Genomic DNA, 15,776 nt, shown 5'->3' on the forward strand with positions numbered 1-15,776 from the left:
GGCTCCATTTTCCCTCAGCATGCATTTTTTCACTATTTTGAATGTCTAAAGAATCCATATGTTGTTCTGAAATATGAACACAGAAATACTGGACATTTTGAACTCTTATTATGGTGGTGATTTGACAAAATTGCAATCATGGTCTTGAATTGGTCTCGCATTTTTCTGGTCTCGGTCTCGCCCCCCCTCCAGTCTTGGTCTTGACTCGGACTCGATTTGCTCCGGTCTAAGTTACCTTGATGTTAAGAGGGAAAAGCAGTATGTTACCTTGATGTTAAGAGGGAAAAGCAGTATGTTACCTTGATGTTAAGAGGGAAAAGCAGTATGTTACCTTGATGTTAAGAGGGAAAAGCAGTAAGTTAACCTTGATGTTAAGAGGGAAAAGCAGTAAGTTACCTTGATGTTAAGCGTTAAGAAGGAAAAGCATTAAGTTACCTTGATGTTAAGAGTTAAGAGGGAAAAGCAGTATGTTACCTTGATGTTAAGAGGGAAAAGCAGTAAGTTACCTTGATGTTAAGAGGGAAAAGCAGTAAGTTACCTTGATGTTAAGAGGGAAAAGCAGTAAGTTACCTTGATGTTAGGAGTGTACAGGTTTCTGAGTGAGGACAGGGCAGTGGACAGGCCCTCTGTGCTGTAGGAAACCCACAGCCCCTGGAGGATGGACGAGGAAACCCCAACCTTCTTGCTTAGGCCCTGAAATATAGACATAATTTGAGCTGTCACTGCTTTGAGTTGTGCTGTGTGCATACGAAGGTGTGTGTGTGCATTGTGTGTGTCTGTGTGCGCGTGTGTAGGCAGGTAGAGTGTGGTTAGGTGAACCTTGAAGATGTGTGCTTTGAGGATGTGGTGTCCCAGTTCAATGGTCTGCTGTCGGTTCAGTTTGGTCTCCTGGCGAGAGAACCAGAAGGCTAGCAGGGTGTGGCCACTCCTAAAGGGAGACAGGGAGGAACATAAACCATGAGCTTCCGCACAAATAGTTAGGGTTAGTAGATTGTTAGATGTAATGTTGTTGACAGTTAGTTTAGTATGCTTATTCCTGCTTATTTCCTCCTGATTCTAGGAAACTTCCAACCGGAATTTCTGGAAAACCTAGGAATTTGGGCAAAGTTTTGTAACCCTATCTAAGACTACATCAGTCTCTCATTTAGTACCCACCCCCCACACAACAGCAGACCCATCCACCCACTGACCTGGGGTCACAGAGGAACTTGGTTTTCTCCCCCTCCTCCCTCCAGATCAGCCACTCCCTGAAGGATGGGTGAACAAACATCCTGGTCCCGTCCCTCCTCTTGACCAGGAACATGGCCAGGTTGTCTACGCGCTGTGTGAAGTCCTCCCAGTCTAGTGTGCCCTGCAGCAAAGAGAGTGAAACCAAGAAAGTTAGCTTGTTAGCTGTGCACATGCCCAAGTGCTTTGCTAAGGCTGTTCTTCACGGGCATTATCGTTGCTATCCGGTATACAACTGCGCATGCCCAGCTAGTGTTAGCATGGCAGCTATGTGTGACATGTTTTCCTATGGGAAATGCTAACAGTTCCACGTCGGTGCAATATGTGTATTTGCCTGCAGGGAGCCGGCATTGATAGCCTGGTAGATCTGTTCGTCAGTGAGGGGGTGGAGGGATGCCACGGCCACGTTGAGTAGGGGGAGGGCCCGTTCGAAGGACGACTGGGTAGGGAAACGCATGTTGCACTGCAGCAGGTACACCTCGGCCAGGTTGACGGGCACCACCTGGGATCAATGAATCAATCAGTTAATCTATCAATCAATCGGTCAGTCAATCATTATTATAGCATATTTATTAGATAGGGAGTGCAAAACAATGTGCTGTATAAAAATAAAAATGTTTTAAAGTGTTGGTCCCATGTTTCATGAGCTGAAATAAAAGATCCCAGACATTTTCCATACGCACAAAAACCTTATTTCTCTAATATTTTCTGCACAGATTTGTTTACATCCCTGTTATTGAGCATTTCTCCTTTGCCAAGATAATCCATCCACCTGACAGGTGTGGCATATCAAGAAGCTGATTAAACAGCATGATCAGTACACAGGTGCACCTTGTGCTGGGGACAATAAAAGGCCACTCTAAAATGTGCAGTTCTGTCACACAACACAATGCCACAGATGTCTCAAGTTTTGAGGGAGCGTGCAATTGGCATGCTGACTGCAGCAATGTCCACCAGAGCTGTTGTCAGAGAATGTAATGTGCATAAGCCGCCTCCAAAGTTGTTTTAGAGAATTTGGCAGTACGTCCAACTGGCCTCACAACCGCAGACCACATGTAACCACGCCAGTCCAGGACCTCCACATTCGGCTTCTTCATCTGCATGATCGTCTGAGACCAGCCACCCGGACAGCTGATGAAACTGAGGAGTACTTCAGTCTATAATAAAGCCCTTTTGTGGGGAAAAACTCATTCTGATTGGCTGGGCCTGGCTCCCAAGTGTGTGGGCCCACTGATCGCTGCATCATGTGAAATCCATAGATTAGGGCCTAATGAATTTAGTTATATTGACCGATTTCCTTATATGAACTGTAACTCAGTAAAATCGTTGATATTGTTGCATGTTGCGTTTATATTTATGTTCAGTGTAATTAATAGTAGAAATAAATAAAATAATAAAGACAAGAATAAAACTAAGGCAATACAATGTACTGTAAATTAAACCCCCTCCCAGGCAGGCTAACCTTGTAGCTGGAGCTCTTGAGAACCAGGTACCCCTTCTCTATAAGGTCAAAGGTGAGTTTGAGGTACAGGTAGGATCCCTGGCTGAGGGCCTTGAGGTGGGCGGAGAGCTTGCCGAAGGTGGTGTTGTCCATCTTGCCATTGAGAGAGATGTTGTTCTGTATCTCAGGACTGCTGTGGATGCGGTGCAGGATGTAACCCTGTAAGTCCTGGTCTATAGCATCGTTCTCCTCCAGACCATCCAGAGAGATACGGTGGAATGGAAGCAGCTTGGTGATCTCCTATAGGAGGGAGGTAAGGGAGGGGAGAGGGGAGGATGAGGGGAGAAGGAGGAAGAGGGGGGGAATGATGGAGGAATGAGGATGAGGAGAAGAGAGGAGGATGAAGAAAGCGGGAGGAAAGGATAAATGGAGGCAGGAGATGAAGGGGGTTGGAAGAAGAAAAGTGGGGGAGGGAAAGAGATGCGTAGGCAGTGTAACGAGATATAGAAGCAATCTTCCACTGATGTCAATCTATTGACAAACTCTATCAAAAGACAATTATCCTTGTTTGGTGTTAAGTGTTCATCTTGTATGTTTTTAATGGCCACACTCTTATTGGAGGGGTAGAGGACCGTAATGCGTCTAATGTGTCTACCTGTAATGTGGTCCTAACAGTGACCACCAGTTTGAGCCAGGGGGGAAACTTGCTGATGGTTTTGCTGAGGAAGGAGACAATGGTGTCTCCGTAGTCAGGCTTGTGGAACTCTGCCTCATTTAGCCCATCTATCAGGATGACCAGGTCATCTACAGAGGCGATCTTCCTCTCTGAAAAACACACACAGAGAAAAGAGTCAATATGGACCAAAAAACCTGACTGCAAATGTTCTGCCTAATGTATTCTTGCTAAAATCAAGAATACATATGTTTTGAGGATCATGCCCTTAGTATAATCAATGTGAGCACTGACAGAGTCACTAGGAGTAGAGAGAGTTTTATCACATTTGTAGAGAGCGTCCAGGGGTTCTAGGGGTGTGTCCCAAATGTCAGCCTATTTCTTATATAGTGCACTACCTTTTACCTGAGATTCCCTATATAGTGCACTTCTTCTAACCAGGGCCTATAGGGCTCTGGTCAAAAATAGTGCACTATATACAGTGAGGGAAAAAAGTATTTGATCCCCTGCTGATTTTGTACGTTTGCCCACTGACAAAGACATGATCAGTCTATAATTTTAATGGTAGGTTTATTTGAACAGTGAGAGACAGAATAACAACAAAAAAATCCAGAAAAACGCATGTCAAAAATGTTATAAATTAATTAGCATTTTAATGAGGGAAATAAGTATTTGACCCCTCTGCAAAACATGACTTAGTACTTGGTGGCAAAACCCTTGTTGGCAATCACAGAGGTCAGACGTTTCTTGTAGTTGGCCACCAGGTTTGCACACATCTCAGGAGGGGTTTTGTCCCACTCCTCTTTGCAGATCTTCTCCAAGTCATTAAGGTTTCGAGCCTGACGTTTGGCAACTCTAACCTTCAGCTCCCTCCACAGATTTTCTATGGGATTAAGGTCTGGAGACTGGCTAGGCCACTCCAGGACCTTAATGTGCTTCTTCTTGAGCCACTCCTTTGTTGCCTTGGCCGTGTGTTTTGGGTCATTGTCATGCTGGAATACCCATCCACGACCCATTTTCAATGCCCTGGCTGAGGGAAGGAGGTTCTCACTCAAGATTTGACGGTACATGGCGCCGTCCATCGTCCCTTTGATGCGGTGAAGTTGTCCTGTCCCCTTAGCAGAAAAACAACCCCAAAGCATAATGTTTCCACCTCCATGTTTGACGGTGGGGATGGTGTTCTTGGGGTCATAGGCAGCATTCCTCCAAACACAGCGAGTTGAGTTGATGCCAAAGAGCTCGATTTTGGTCTCATCTGACCACAACACTTTCACCCAGTTCTCCTCTGAATCATTCAGATGTTCATTGGCAAACTTCAGATGGGCCTGTATATGTGCTTTCTTGAGCAGGGGGACCTTGTGGGCGCTGCAGGATTTCAGTCCTTCACGGCGTAGTGTGTTACCAATTGTTTTCTTGGTGACTATGGTCCCAGCTGCCTTGAGATCATTGACAAGATCCTCCAGTGTAGTTCTGGGCTGATTCCTCACCGGTCTCATGATCATTGCAACTCCACGAGGTGAGATCTTGCATGGAACCCCAGGCCGAGGGAGATTGACAGTTATTTTGTGTTTCTTCCATTTGCGAATAATCACACCAACTGTTGTCACCTTCTCACCAAGCTGCTTGGCGATTGTCTTGTAGCCCATTCCAGCCTTGTGTAGGTCTACAATCTTGTCCCTGACATCCTTGGAGAGCTCTTTGGTCTTGGCCATGGTGGAGAGTTTGGAATCTGATTGATTGATTGCTTCTGTGGACAGGTGTCATTTATACAGGTAACAAACTGAGATTAGGAGCACTCCCTTTAAGAGTGTGCTCCTAATCTCAGATCGTTACCTGTATAAAAGACACCTGGGAGCCAGAAATCTTTCTGATTGCGAGGAGGTCAAATACTTACATTTACATTACATTTTAGTCATTTAGCAGACGCTCTTAACCAGAGCGACTTACAGGAGCAATTAGGGTTAAGTGCCTTGCTCAAGGGCACATTAACGTCATTTAGCAGACGCTCTAAGCCAGAGCGACTCACAAATTGGTGCGTTCACCCTATAGCCAGTGGGATAACCACTTTACAATTTGGGGGGGGGGGGGGGTTAGAAGGAATACTTTATCCTATCCCAGGTATTCCTTAAAGAGGTGGGGTTTCAAATGTCTCCGGAAGGTGGTGAGTGACTCCGCTGTCCTGGCGTCGTGAGGGAGCTTGTTCCACCATTGGGGTGCCAGAGCAGCGAACAGTTTTGACTGGGCTGAGCGGGAGCTATGCTTCCGCAGAGGAAGGGGAGCCAGCAGGCCAGAGGTGGATGAACGCAATGTCCTCGTTTGGGTGTAGGGACTGATCAGAGCCTGAAGGTACAGAGGTGCCGTTCCCCTCACTGCTCCATAGGCAAGCACCATGGTCTTGTAGCGGATGCGAGCTTCAACTGGAAGCCAGTGGAGTGTGCGGAGGAGGGGGGTGACGTGAGAGAACTTGGGAAGGTTGAACACCAGACGGGCTGCGGCATTCTGGATGAGTTGTAGGGGTTTAATGGCACAGGCAGGGAGCCCAGCCAACAGCGAGTTGCAGTAGTCCAGACGGGAGATGACAAGTGCCTGGACCAGGACCTGTGCCGCTTCCTGTGTAAGGCAGGGTCGCACTCTCCGAATGTTGTAGAGCATGAACCTGCAGGAGCGGGTCACCGCCTTGATGTTGGCGGAGAACGACAGGGTGTTGTCCAGGGTCACGCCTACTTATTTCCCTCATTAAAATTCAAATCAATTTATAACATTTTTGACATGCCTTTTTCTGGATTTTTTTGTTGTTATTCTGTCTCTCACTGTTCAAATAAACCTACCATTAAAATTATAGACTGATCATTTCTTTGTCAGTGGGCAAACTTACAAAATCAGCAGGGGATCAAATACTTTTTCCCCTCACTGTAGGGAATAAGGTACCATTTGCGATGCAGACCAGAACTCACCTTTGTAGAAAGCATCCAGGGGTTCTAGAACACCTAGTAGAGTTCGCTATGATAGAGTTATCTAGGGGTGTATAATAGGAGCAGAGAGTTGTATCACCTTTGTAGAGGGCATCCAGGGGTTCTAGAACTCCTCTTCTGAAGGAGGCCAGGGGATCCTGAACACAGGAGCGCAGACTGAGCATGCTCTGTAGGTGTGGCTCCCTGAGCAGCAGCTCTCTGTAGGCGATGAGCTGTGGCGAGCGACACAGCAACGCTGCCACGTTGTGGACAAACTCCGGCACCAGGCACGTGTAGGCGTTGTCCGCCTGGCAGTAGTGGTACGCCACCACCTGGGGGCGATAGAGAGGGGGGAGACATGATAGGTCAGTAAAAGGGGGTCGAAAATACAATACTGGGTTATGGTCATTAGGTCACACTGTAGCAAAACGTTTTTAAAAAAATAAAAAAATAAAAAGTTGCATTTCTTATTGGACCAAGTCCAGGTCATTCTTCAGATCTGTGCTTAATGAACACAACCTTGTTTTCTATGTTTCGACAATGAGAATCAAATCAAATCAAATCAAATCAAATTTTATTGGTCACATGCGCCGAATACAACAGGTGCAGACATTACAGTGAAATGCTTACTTACAGCCCTTAACCAACAGTGCATTTATTTTAAACAAAAAAGTAAGAATAAAACAACAACAAAAAAGTGTTGAGAAAAAAAGAGCAGAAGTAAAAAATAAAGTGACAGTAGGGAGGCTATATATACAATAGAATAAAGTGGCAGTAGGGAGGCTATATATACAGGGGGGTACCGTTGCATAGTCAATGTGCGGGGGCACCGGCTAGTTGAGGTAATATGTACATGTGGGTAGAGTTAAAGTGACTATGCATAAATACTTAACAGAGTAGCAGCAGCGTAAAAAGGATGGGGTGGGGGGGCAGTGCAAATAGTCCGGGTAGCCATGATTAGCTGTTCAGGAGTCTTATGGCTTGGGGGTAGAAGCTGTTGAGAAGTCTTTTGGACCTAGACTTGGCACTCCGGTACCGCTTGCTGTGCGGTAGCAGAGAGAACAGTCTATGACTAGGGTGACTGGAGTCTTTGACAATTTTGAGGGCCTTCCTCTGACACCGCCTGGTATAGAGGTCCTGGATGGCAGGGAGCTTTGCCCCAGTGATGTACTGGGCCGTACGCACTACCCTCTGTAGTGCCTTGCGGTCAGAGGCCAAGCAGTTGCCATACCAGGCGGTGATGCAACCAGTCAGGATGCTCTCGATGGTGCAGCTGTAGAATTTTTTGAGGATCTGAGGACCCATGCCAAATCTTTTTAGTCTCCTGAGGGGGAATAGGCTTTGTCGTGCCCTCTTCACGACTGTCTTGGTGTGTTTGGACCATGATAGTTCGTTGGTGATGTGGACACCAAGGAACTTGAAGCTCTCAACCTGTTCCACTACAGCCCCGTCGATGAGAATGGGGGCGTGCTCAGTCCTCTTTTTTTTCCTGTAGTCCACAATCATCTCCTTTGTCTTGGTCACGTTGAGGGAGAGGTTGTTGTCCTGGCACCACACGGCCAGATCTCTGACCTCCTCCCTATAGGCTGTCTCATCGTTGTCGGTGATCAGGCCTACCACTGTTGTGTCGTCGGCAAACTTAATGATGGTGTTGGAGTCGTGCCTGGCCATGCAGTCATGGGTGAACAGAGAGTACAGGAGGGGACTGAGCACGCACCCCTGAGGGGCCCCCGTGTTGAGGATCAGTGTGGCAGATGTGTTGTTACCTACCCTTACCACCTGGGGGCGGCCCGTCAGGAAGTCCAGGATCCAGTTGCAGAGGGAGGTGTTTAGTCCCAGGATCCTTAGCTTAGTGATGAGCTTTGAGGGCACTATGGTGTTGAATGCTGAGCTGTAGTCAATGAATAGCATTCTCACGTAGGTGTTCCTCTTGTCCAGGTGGGAAAGGGCAGTGTGGAGTGCGATAGAGATTGCATCATCTGTGGATCTGTTGGGGCGGTATGCAAATTGGAGTGGGTCTAGGGTTTCTGGGATTATGCTGTTGATGTGAGCCATGACCAGTCTTTCAAATCAGGTTTTATAAACTGGCGCTGCTACAATTGATTTGGGAGTGAGTCAACTAGTTCATGGTGGATGATTGCAGTATAATGAACATATTACGTCTTATTTCTCTTTTCGGTTTTAAGCTAATAAATAATTCAGAGCTCCCTGCCGTTGAGAAAAGATGAATGTGAATGAGTGTGTGTGTGTTTAATTGCATGTTTAGACGGACACCCAGAGGAGTCAAAAGTCTAAATGATTATCAGCACAATACAGATGAGTAATCTCAGTGTGTTTCTCTATAATAATACATTCTCAGCACGGTGAGCACAAAGCTTTACAAACTGCCACGAGCAGATAACACAAAGAACAGACGGGCATGAAAGAGGAAAGGAGAGAAAATTAAAATGAAAAAGAGGAGGAGAGAGGTGAGGCAATTAGAAAGCTGCGCCACCAGCTAGGTGTGTCCAGCTCGGGGACTATGACAGTTGACGTGAACCCAGCGCCAGCCTCTGTTCTTCTGTTTCATCAAGGAAACCGCAGGGATAAAATAACAAATCAGGATAAAATGCTAATTGAGTCACAGAGGAATAAAACAGGGCTTAAAACAAAGGGAGAAAAGTGGGAGCGGGCTCAATTATTAATGCATCGAGTTAACAAGATATAATAGCTTGGCTGGGAAATAGCTTTCTGCAGGTATACATATTTCATACGGCTCCCTGGCAAAGTTGTTTTTTCTCTTTTAAACACATCTGCATAATGCAGCAGGCTGGGGCTGCGGAGAGGAATGGGAATGGAATGGGGCTACAGATGGCGAGGCGCATCTGTCACCCCCATTTAGGGGATAGGGGAGACTGGGGCTATGGTGTGATGATGTGGGTGGTGTGGGGATTTAGGGAAGCCACTAAGCACCGCCTCACACATCATTCATACCTTATTTAACTTCAGACTAGACAGGTTCATAAATGTTAACAAGTTTACTCCACTGAAAGAGAAAGAGTTGTTAGAAAGAATGTTTATAGGCCAAACTGGATGTCTGCAATTAAAAGAGCTAGCCTTGTGTACTGATGTCTTAAATGTGCTGTGAAACTGTTCCAAAATCCAGACTAGCGTGCCACTTAGTATGATGAACTGGTTTGCTAGCTAGGAAATTAGGGTATAATCATTTTTGGAGGGTCATCTTTTTTTTACCTGAGATGCCAGTCTCCTCATGGCCTCCTCCTGGCGTCGTCTCATCTCAGGGGTCCCGGGACAGCTGCCCCCTCCCAGGGTACCCGTGCTATAGGCCGGCTGGGGCTGGGTAAGGGGGAGCTCTCCATCTGAGGAGAAGCATAGAAGGAAGAGGGTTTTACCAATGGCATGCTTGTCAAACCAATCTGCCGTTCCAAAAATAACAAAGCGTTCACTCCGCCTCTGTTTTGGTAAACAGAAATGTTTATTGAAATCTGACTTATTGGTTTGTGGCCATTTTAATGGTACTCTCTAATAATGAGTATCTGAGCCTACGTTTGGGAGAGGCCTGCGGAGAGTCAGAGGCGATCTGTCTCATGCGCATTCCGTGGCAGCTCAGTGCCACCAGACGAGAGATGATGGCTGTCTTGCCGTAGCCGATGTTGCCCACGACAACCACGCCGAGGTTGGTGATGTTGTTGCCTCTGTTGAGATGGGCATCGACCTCCTGGAACAGCCAATCACGACCGGTAAACACTGAGTCCATGGTGATGCTGGGCACCTCAAAGAGGAGGGGCTTCAGGGAGATGTCAGGTGGCCGGTATGGGGCAAACCGCACTGGAGGGGCAGGGGGGAGAGAGAGAGAGGATGGACAGTTACAACGGTTGCTCTTTATTTTACAGAGAAATGCTGCCATTACATGGAGATAATGAGAGTGTATGGCCTATAGTGAGTCCTGACTGTCATGGGACCTCCACCTACTGCTGTAATCACTACTGTAATCATGTGTGGCAGAGAAGGGATTCAAGGAAAATATTTATTTGTTACACATATAAAACCTGTATGTCCTAACACAAATACTATTATTTTTCCTCACTAGGGGGAGTCATTAGATAAATGTCTGGTCTTTCAAAGACTGTCTGGGCATCCCTTCATCTGAACACGTGTAGAATTAAAAACAAATGGATGTAAACTATGTTCGGACTAAAATATATGTCTGGAGATGAGAGAAGGACCAAATCTAAACAGGAGTCCTACTTCTGTGTCTCTTAGGACAGATTCTCTTAACTTTACAGTTAGCTGTGTTATCTGAAACAACATCAGTGGAAACCTGGACAAAAGGCATGTTACAAGACATGTAACCAGATAAAAGTAAAGTAAACTTACGTGATTGGGATTGCCAGGCATGGTTGTTAGCAGAAGCTGAGACAAACAGAAGTTAGAGAAAAGAGGAGGCAATGAGAGAACAGATAGGGACATGGAAAGAATAACAGAATGGAACCTGGCAGCCGTGTGCAGTATGCTACTGGTGCAGAGCAGGGTTGGTGGTCAAAGGTCAATTACATTTCAATTAAATCAATTCAGGAAATAACTAAAATTCCAATTCCAATGAAGAACTGGTATATGGAACCGGCCCCCAACCCTGGTACAGAGAGCTGCATGTGGAGATGGAGACTGCAGCATCAGATATCAACTAATATGATATAAAATGGAGGATTTGACTCCATCCTAATCTCCAGATCCATCTATTGTAAGGCAGTACACTCCCAGAAAGAAATATCCTGTGGTCAAGTGATATCTATCTATTGGTTTAGGGCAGGCGACACAGTACAACATAAATGCAATAGACAGACCATGAGTCAGGGCTGGGGAGAACATGTGTGATAAATTGTGTGTGTGTGTGTGTGTGTTACATAAGGAGCATCATAATATAATGAGCTCCAATTCCTGATATTTATATAATATATTCCTTCCCAAAATGTACAAAGTGCTGGGCCAAGCATGTTTTACAGCTAAGCCAATAATAATAATAATAATAATAACAAAATGGGAAGAATGGATGCAGTAGTATAGATATACATGGGGAAAAAGCTACTTTAGATATGTGAATATAGCCTGACATCAGCAGCACAATATATTATGTATATGCAATCTAACACAATTTGATAACCTCGATTTAGCTGAATCACCGCAAACAAAAACAGACAATACACAAACACGGCCACACAGACAGAGACACAGAGACACACAGACACACACACACTGAGCCTTGGCATAAAACAGTTGCTGGGACTGATGCAGTAAACCATCTAAAATCTTTTCTGCATTGATATCCATGAATTGATCCTAAAACTGATTAATAAAATCTCATAGACTATGAAAGAGTGTCGTAGATATCAGTAATGGAAAAAACTAAAACACCAAACACTTTCTCTTCACTGTGAGTTAGTTAGACCAGGCACCGGGGATAGCAGATACGGTGCCCTGCATTAAGTGGTGCTAATCTCATTAAGTGACTAAATGCCAGCACCAGTACAGCTCTCTCCTCTCCCACTGTAATCACCTCATATAAGACACTACTCAGCACTAGCAGTTGTCTATGGCAAAGACCATTAAGCATTAGGCCTATTAGCTAAGTCATAGTGCCACTGTTGGTATGCTGCAAGGTGATAAAATCCTAGAAACATGGCTGCCATGTTGTGAGCAGGAAGGAGGGAGCAGGGAGCGGGTCTGTGGGGGCTGCTGTAGTTGAAACACACAGACACACACACACAGACACACAAACACACACACAAAAGTGTGTCTGTGGGGGGTGCTGTATCTGGTGCTGCATCACTTCCTGCTTAGGCAAGGCTGTGAGAGGTATAAGCCTAGTGATCACTGTGCTCCCTCTCCTCTCCCCCTGGCCAGCTAGACGGAGTGGTATCACTGCGTGTGTGTGTGTCCAGACCGAAAGGCTCACTCAGACACTTTAATTATTCACCAGGTGAGGATGACTCAGAGCAGGGGAGGATGAAAGAATGGAAGGAGGTGAGGAGGAGTGGTACTTCAGTCTGCTCCAAATGAAGGACCAGGGTTACATTAGGCCCAGACAGCTCTACTCCACAGATGTGTGTGTGTGTCTGTGTGTGTGTGTCTGTGTGTGCGTGCATGGATGGATTTTTGTGCCTGCATGTGTGTCTAGAATTAATGTATTAGGTGGGCGGCAATGTAAGAAACTGCATCTGCCTGATTCACCAGGTCTATCACCATCTCTAGCTAAGCTAAATGGCACCCTATTCCCTATCTAGTGCACTACTTTTGACCAGACCCCTATGGGCCCTGATCAAAAGTAGTTCACTAAATAGGGAGCCATTTGGGACACATAAATCTCTTCTCCCTGCTATCTTCACTCTGACTCACTCACTGGGCTTAAAACAGCATCACTGAGCTAGTTCCTTGATTTCCCTGACAGCATCAAACAACATAAAACAAAGGAAGTGAAGCAGTGCCAACCAGGGAGGACGCTTCAGCATTTGGTTAGCATCTGACTAGCACAACAACCCTCTCATACATACTCACTATAGTCAGTGGCGAGCCCCACCTGTTTTGAGCCCCACATTTTCAGCTAAATATATACAGTTGAAGTCGGAAGTTTACATACACCTTAGCCAAATACATTTAAACTCAGTTTTTAACAATTCCTGACATTTAATCCTAGTAACAATTCCTTGTCTTAGGTCAGTTAGGATCACCACTTTATTTTAAGAATGTGAAATGTCAGAATAATAGTAGAGAGAATGATTTCATCACATTCCGAGTGGATCAGAAGTTTACATACACTCAATTAGTATTTGGTAGCATTGCCTTTAAATAGTTTAACTTGGGTCAAACGTTTCGGGTAGCCTTCCACAAGCTTCCCACAATAAGTTGGGTGAATTTTGGCCCATTCCTCCTGACAGAGCTGGTGTAACTGAGTGAAGTTTGTAGGCCTCCTTGCTCGCACACGCTTTTTCAGTTCTGCCCACTCATTTTATATAGGATTGAGGTCAGGGCTTTGTGATGGCCACTCCAACACCTTGACTTTGTTGTCCTTAAGCCATTTTGCCACAACTTTGGAAGTATGCTTGGGGTCATTGTCCATTTGGAAGACCCATTTGCGACCAAGCTTTAACTTCCTGACTGATGTCTTGAGATGTTGCTTCAATATATCCACATAATTTTCCTTCCTCATGATGCCATCTATTTTGTGAAGTGCACCAGTCCCTCCTGCAGCAAAGCACCCCCACAGCATGATGCTGCCACCCCCGTGCTTCACGGTTGGGATGATGGTGTTCTTCGGTTTGCAAGCAGCCCCCTTTTTCCTCCAAACATAACGATGGTCATTATGGCTAAACAGTTCTATTTTTGTTTCATCAGACCAGAGGACATTTCTCCAAAAAGTAAGATATTTGTCCCCATGTGCAGTTGCAAACCGTAGTCTGGCCTTTTTATTGTGGTTTTGGAGCAGTGGCTTCTTCCTTGCTGAGCAGCCTTTCAGGTTACGTCGATATAGGACTCGTTTTACTGTGGATATAGATACCTTTGTACCTGTTTCCTCCAGCATCTTCACAAGGTCCTTTGCTGTTGTTCTGGGATTGATTTGCACTTTTCGCACCAAAGTACGTTCATCTCTAGGAGACAGAACGCGTCTCCTTCCTGAGCGGTGTGACGGCTGCGTGGTCCTATGGTGTTTATACTTCGGTACGATTGTTTGTACAGATGAACGTAGTACCTTCAGGAGTTTGGAAATTGCTCCCAAGGATAAACCAGACTTGTGGAGGTCTTGGCTTATTTCTTTTCATTTTCCCATCATGTCAAGCAAAGAGGCACTGAGTTTGAAGGTACGCCTTGAAATACATCTACAGGTACACCTCCAATTGACTCAAATTATGTCAATTAGCCTATCAGAAGCTTCTAAAGCCATGACATCATTTTCTGGAATTTTCCAAGCTGTTTAAAGGCACAGTCAACTTAGTGTATGTAAACTTCTGACCCACTGGAATTGTGATACAGTGAATTATAAGTGAAATAATCTGTCTGTAAACAATTGTTGGAAAAATTACTTGTGTCATGCACAAAGTAGATGTCCTAACCGACTTGCCAAAACTATAGTTTGTTAACAAGAAACTTGAGGAGAGGTTGAAAAACAAGTTTTAATGACTCCAACCTAAGTGTATGTAAACTCCAGACTTCAACTGTATAAACTCAGCAAAAAAAGAAACGTCCTCTCACTTTCAACTGCGTTTATTTTCAGCAAACCTAACATGTGTAAATATTTGTATGAACATAAGATTCAACAACTGAGACATAAACTGAACAAGTTCCACAGACATGTGACTAACAGAAATGAAATAATATGTCCCTGAACAAAGGGGGGGTTAAAATAAAAAGTAACAGTCCGTTTCTGGTGTGGCCACCAGCTGCATTAAGTACTGTAGTGCATCTCCTCATGGACTGCACCAGATTTGCCAGTTCTTGCTGTGAGATGTTACCCCACTCTTCCACCAAGGCACCTGCAAGTTCCCGGACATTTCTGGGGGGAATGGCCCTAGCCCTCACCCTCCGATCCAACAGGTCCCAGACGTGCTCAATGGGATTGAGATCCGGGCTCTTCGCTGGCCATGGCAGAACACTGACATTCCTGTCTTGCGGGAAATCACCCACATAACGATCAGTATGGCTGATGGCATTGTCATGCTGGAGGGTCATGTCAGGATGAGCCTGCAGGAACGGTACCACATGAGGTAGGAGGATGTCTTCCCTGTAACGCACAGCGTTGAGATTGCCTGCAATGACAACAAGCTCAGTCCTATGATGCTGTGACACACCGCCCCAGACCATGACGGGCCCTCCACCTCCAAATCGATCCCGCTCCAGAGTACAGGCCTCGGTGTAACACTCATTCCTTCGACTATAAACGCGAATCCGACCATCACCCCTGGTGAGACAAAACCGCGACTCGTCAGTAAAGGGCACTTTTTGCCAGTCCTGTCTGGTCCAGCGACGGTGGGTTTGTGCCCATAGGCGACATTGTTGCCGGTGATGTCTGGTGAGGACCTGCCTTACAACAGGCCTACAAGCCCTCAGTCCAGCCTCTCTCAGCCTATTGCAGACAGTTTGAGCACTGATGGAGGGATTGTGCGTTCCTGGTGTAACTCGGGCAGTTGTTCTTGCCATCCTGTACCTGTCCCGCAGGTGTGATGTTCGGATGTACCGATCCTGTGCAGGTGTTGTTACACGTGGTCTGCCACTGCGAGGATGATCAGCTGTCCGTCCTGTCTCCCTGTAGCGCTGTCTTAGGCGTCTCACAGTACGGACATTGCAATTTAATGCCCTGGCCACATCTGCAGTCCTCATGCTTCCTTGCAGCATGCCTAAGGCACATTCATGCAGATGAGCAGGGACCCTGGGCATCTTTCTTTTGGTGTTTTTCAGAGTCAGTAGAAAGGCCTCTTTAGTGTCCTAAGTTTTC

At 45.9% G+C, this 15,776-nt stretch overlaps 1 protein-coding gene across 1 annotated transcript in view; it reads right to left on the reverse strand.

Annotated features, from left to right (window-relative positions):
- Window positions 1-15,776, reverse strand: part of LOC311100971 (protein TANC2-like) — a gene marked incomplete at both ends in the record, with an annotated part of 174,237 nt that overhangs the window by 32,553 nt on the left and 125,908 nt on the right. The window contains 10 exons of the mRNA XM_084141975.1: window positions 571-693; window positions 820-928; window positions 1,191-1,351; window positions 1,562-1,729; window positions 2,690-2,968; window positions 3,324-3,493; window positions 6,393-6,624; window positions 9,524-9,651; window positions 9,839-10,120; window positions 10,670-10,705. Of these exons, the coding sequence (XP_083998101.1) occupies window positions 571-693; window positions 820-928; window positions 1,191-1,351; window positions 1,562-1,729; window positions 2,690-2,968; window positions 3,324-3,493; window positions 6,393-6,624; window positions 9,524-9,651; window positions 9,839-10,120; window positions 10,670-10,705 (1,688 nt within the window). The remainder of the gene's footprint in view (window positions 1-570; window positions 694-819; window positions 929-1,190; window positions 1,352-1,561; window positions 1,730-2,689; window positions 2,969-3,323; window positions 3,494-6,392; window positions 6,625-9,523; window positions 9,652-9,838; window positions 10,121-10,669; window positions 10,706-15,776) is intronic.

The sequence above is a fragment of the Coregonus lavaretus genome (assembly GCF_964263955.1).
Source record: "Coregonus lavaretus genome assembly, chromosome: 25".
Taxonomy (NCBI): domain Eukaryota; kingdom Metazoa; phylum Chordata; class Actinopteri; order Salmoniformes; family Salmonidae; genus Coregonus; species Coregonus lavaretus.